The sequence below is a fragment of the Ammodytes marinus genome (genome assembly GCF_949987685.1).
Source record: "Ammodytes marinus genome assembly, chromosome: 11".
Taxonomy (NCBI): Eukaryota; Metazoa; Chordata; class Actinopteri; order Uranoscopiformes; family Ammodytidae; genus Ammodytes; species Ammodytes marinus.
In genome coordinates this window covers 23,647,041-23,651,781 of record NC_137215.1, presented here as the reverse complement: position 1 = coordinate 23,651,781, position 4,741 = coordinate 23,647,041, and the positions used below count along the sequence as shown (strand labels likewise).

The following is a 4,741-nucleotide window of genomic DNA, read 5'->3' as shown; positions in this document are numbered from 1 at the left end:
AAAAAGCCACTTTTCGGCTTAATTTCTGTAGCTCAACTTTAAGTCTACAGTTTCCGGGAGAGCGTGAAGGCATCAGTGGCGTTATGCTGAACTCGTCCTGAGCAAACGAGCCTCACACCGGCTACAACAATGAGTGTGAGCAGCAAGCGTATGCCTGCTAGTTTAAAGGGAAGCTTGCCTCAGTGAAACATCCACTACATGTGCTCATTGGGTGAGTTTACACTGTTGAATCAATGAGTTAGCCTAATTTCTAAGTTAAAAAATAAAGAAATACAATGAACGACGGGCGACTGATCCTTGTCCGCTAACTTTACGCGACTGTCGTGGCACTTTGGCGAGTTTTATCACTGACACTGACTGCGCGTCAGTTTTTTTTCCCCCATGTGTGTTTGTTTTGCCATGTGCAGTTTCCATCGTGCAGAGCATCTCCAGCTGGACTAGCCTACCACTATGTGACCTTTGCTTTTCAGAGGTTTTCCGAAGCGCTGTTAAATGGAGCTAGAGGATCAATGGTGGAAAGGACAACTGGCTGCAGATATTTACCAGGCGCTGCGATTCAAAGTGAGTGGACACCAAAGTAGCCTAACTATAGAGTGATGGCTGCTGAATATCCATGGATGATGATAAGTTAGGCCTAATTAAAAAAAAATCTAATTATCTTGCCTTGCTTCAGATGGATGCATAACTATCTTGTCCTAATAACATCCTATTTGCATCAGCAATGTATTAACCTAGCTGTTGAATCTGTGTTTTTTTTCCTTGGATACTCAAACCAGAATTTTGACACCAACAAAAAATCATATACCTAGGCGTATAATGGTTAAAAGTCAATTTTTTTAATATATGCATTACACAAACATTTGTTGTTGTATCCCTTAATTTTCTTTTTACTTGTAAGAAATGTGCCCACATTAGACCAATGAAATAAGAAAATAGTTTTTTCTGTCTTTTACAGAAGAGGATAGGGCCACACAAATAATTGAGTTCTGACTTTATTCTCAGAATTCTGACTTTAAACCCAGAATTCCATAGTTCTGACTTTGAAGTTGTTTTAATGTGTGGCCTTAATCCTCTTCCGTAGTCTTTGCTTTTTGGACTTGACAAAAAACAAGTGGTGTTTTTGGTATAGTGTGTGTCTTGAGTTAAGTATATTGTTACATACATAGTCAACTGAGGATTAAAACCAAACCCGTCAGGTGTGTGTGTTTTCTCCTCGGGTATACGTGTTTTCTCCTATCTCAAATGCAGCATGTTGTCTTAAAACAGGAGCTCAAGTTGCCTTCCTACAAGTGTCAGTCACCTCAGATCAACCTGAGACGCTACTTTGCCGACCTCATAGCCATTGTCAGCAACCGCTTCCAGCTGTGTGCTGCGGCGCGACACCTGGCCGTGTACCTGCTGGACCTCTTCATGGACCGCTATGATGTCACGGTGCAGCAGCTTCACATGGTCTCACTCTCCTGTCTTCTCTTGGCCAGTAAGTTTTTTTTTAATAAATCTTATTTATTCACAAAACTTATCAACATGCAGTACAGTAGATATAAAGAAAAGCACATACTTTGGACACATTGAAGACAAGGAACCAACAAAAACAGCCAGCACTCTCAGTCGGTACAGAGAAAAGAAAAGCTAGAAATGCACATGTCAATTCATTGGCTTGACGAGATGTCTCAGAATTTCCACTCTTACAAAAAGAGTTCGAAATGAAGTTCCAGGAGGCCGGAGCCAGAAGGGAACAAGGCAGGCCAGCAGCAATTGTGATGGCAAAGTCCTGGGGTGTGAAGACAAAACAAGAAAAGTAGGCCACAATGCATTACTGTCACACACAAAAGTAAAATAATTCTTCAAGGTTAAACAAGAAGCTGTATCATTTTGCAATTTTTTTTAAAGCGGGGAGGATGCATCGACTTCCATTCTTTTATAAGGGCCAGTAAGATTTTGAACCTACCCTGGCTCTGGCATGTGACTGTTTCGGTTCTCCGCACAGTGTAATGGTTATTTGCATCTTTTATTGCAGGTAAATTTGAGGAGAGGGAGGACCATGTGCCCAAGCTGGAGACCCTGAACAGCCTGGGCTGCATGAGCTCCATGAACCTGGTGCTGACCAAGCAGGGTTTGCTTCACATGGAGCTGCTGCTGCTGGAGACCTTCCAGTGGAACCTGTACCTCCCCACGGCCGCTCACTTCATAGAATACTACCTGTCCATTGCTGTCCACGAGGGAGACCTCCACGACGGCTGGCCCATGACCTGCCTGGAGAAGACCAAACTATACATGGCCAAGTATGCAGATTACTTCCTGGAGGTTTCCCTGCAGGGTAAGTTGCATTTGTGGACCTCTTCTGTGGAAGTCTTCCAGTTGGGAGATGGCCCTGGACATGTGATCAGAAGATCCATAGGGATAGGGGGTCCTAATATTTGACAAAAGTTGTGACCGTTGTAAGAAATAAGAATCTTGTGATTTCTTCATTAAATTATTTTCAATGATATTATTAAAAACTTTAGCTTATTTTTTTTAACTACTTGGAATAATTTATTTGACAGTTAGTAGAAGTCAAAAGAGCACTTTTTCCCTGTGTCTGTCCGTTTAAGGTCCATATTCATATCGTAATCAATAGAGTAAACAAATTTGAGATTCAAAACATTTAAATGTATGCGATGATGTTGGATTAGCAGCAACAAATTGCAGGAATTCTACAAGAATTTGAGTTACTGCTACTCCATTAAGCTAGTTAGCTTTAGCTTGTTAGGTTCTTATTGTCATAGTTGGAGTTTCGGTATGTGGTGTTCATGTCAAATGGCAAACTGAGTTACTTTAATGTTTGTTAGATATTTTTCAATTACGACAACTAGAGAGAAAACTACAATTAAATGTAGCTTTTCTAAGGCTTGCTTCACTCTAGCTAGCTTTCACTTGACATAGAACTCTTGTTTGACCTATCAAGTTAGCTGCCTTTTTATGTGGCATTTGCAAATACATAATTTGTTTTACTTTGTTCTTAAAATCTTCTAGTTTTCATGAAAAAAGTGTATGGCATAATTATAGTGTACATGTACAAGCAAACACAACGTTACATTTTGACCAACTATGAATTCACTACTGCAGATTTTTTCTGCTGCTTGTGCTGATGGATGGCTGTTTTTCTTTCTTCCCTCAGATCACTTGTTCTTGTGTTTTGCCCCTTCGCTGGTGGCTGCTGCTTGTGTGGCTACCTCCCGCCTCATCCTCCGCCTGTCCCCCACTTGGCCTCCCCGACTGCAGCGCCTGGCATGCTACACCTGGGAGAACCTGGTGCCCTGTGCCGAGAAACTGCTCATGTGGGTATCTGTCCGTAGTTCAGATGATGCATACTTATGTGCACGCTTCCGAAAGTTAATTTATAAAGAAAAAAAATACTGTAGAAACCTGAAACATACAGTGATGCTGAGGTACTAACAGTACGTGATAGTGTTGTCATGATACCAAAATGTTTGTTTTGATACTTTTCAGTACTCTTCGATACTAAAAATGATTTTAAAAATTATGTTGAAACATTTGTCACAAGCCCTAATTAGTTAGATACCACAACCTCTATTAGATATGGCCTATCATAGTCATAGGTCTATGTTATGTCCTATTATTGGCTCATATTTAACAAAAAGAAAGTAAAGTTTGGCACATTTTTCCCTTGCGTTGCCTGTGTTTACACTTCAGTCATCATTTGCCTCGGCTGATATTACATAACTTTGATCCGGCAACGTCAGCGATGACAGCTTTGTGGTCCAATGGCAAGGTATTTGCATAAAACTTTTTTTTAATAAAAAATAGGTACCGTTTTTTTCTCCAAATATAGTATATTACCTTTGTGTAATATGTTGGTTACACGGTACTTTTTCAATGCCGGCACACTGTACCAGTCTAGAACATGCTGACACACAGCTAGCAGCTACAGCAGCTAGAGCATAGTTGTACATTTTGTGCTGCACATTCAACAAGAGTCATTTGAAACAACAGCATGCACCACTCTCCCTTTGTTCCTGTTTTTTTCTAGTGCACATGACAGTGATGTCAAAGAGGCCAACAAGTGCCAGCAGCAGCCCGGCCAGCAGCAGTGTCAGCAGGGCCAGACGGTTTACCACAGTGCAGGCCAGACATCCACTGTAGCCTCGTACCTCCACCGGCCTAGCATGCAGTATCCCCAGCAGGCTCCTCAGCCAGGCCAGGCCCCTAACCACAGGCCTGCCTCTTACCTCAACCACTCCACCTCAAGCCTGCAGGCTCCTAACAGCCCCCAGCTCACTAGCACCCAGGCCATCGCTCCCTCCCAGGATCCCAAGTCCAACTTGCCCAACATGGGGTACCAAGTCAGCATGCGCTACACCTGCGCCGCTCCGTGATTAGAAAGATGAGAGAGATCATGTACATTTTTTGGGAAGGAAGATCTTAAGAGATGTGACATGAGACCTGCTTCTCTTGAACATACTAGCTTTTTTAATTTGAAGAGACTGTGATGTGATTTGTACAGCACTTTTGAAACCACAAGGTGTGCACAATGTGCAATATGCATACTCTGCTGTAATTTTCTGTGGATAGCCTGCATTAGGGATTTTTTTTGTTTGTTTCCAATATCGATTATGAATGTTGTTACTGAGGTGGCTAGATGTAGAGTTTGCACCTCTGCACCCACTAGTGTTACTTTATAATTTAGCTATAGACCAAAAGTCTTGGTCTTTATTTGAGCCAATGTACCTCAGAAGTATTG

The 4,741-nt window shown here is 41.9% G+C and overlaps 1 protein-coding gene across 1 annotated transcript; it reads left to right on the top strand.

Annotated features, from left to right (window-relative positions):
* Window positions 1–492: 492 nt before the first annotated feature.
* Window positions 493–4,376, top strand: ccnj (cyclin J; the record flags this gene model as incomplete). The annotated part of the gene is made up of 5 exons (XM_080037055.1): window positions 493–561; window positions 1,267–1,477; window positions 2,018–2,317; window positions 3,158–3,317; window positions 4,031–4,376. 5 exons carry the CDS (start codon window positions 493–495, stop codon window positions 4,374–4,376), a joined length of 1,086 nt encoding a protein of 361 aa, XP_079893181.1.
* Between the last annotated feature and the right edge of the window lie 365 nt (window positions 4,377–4,741).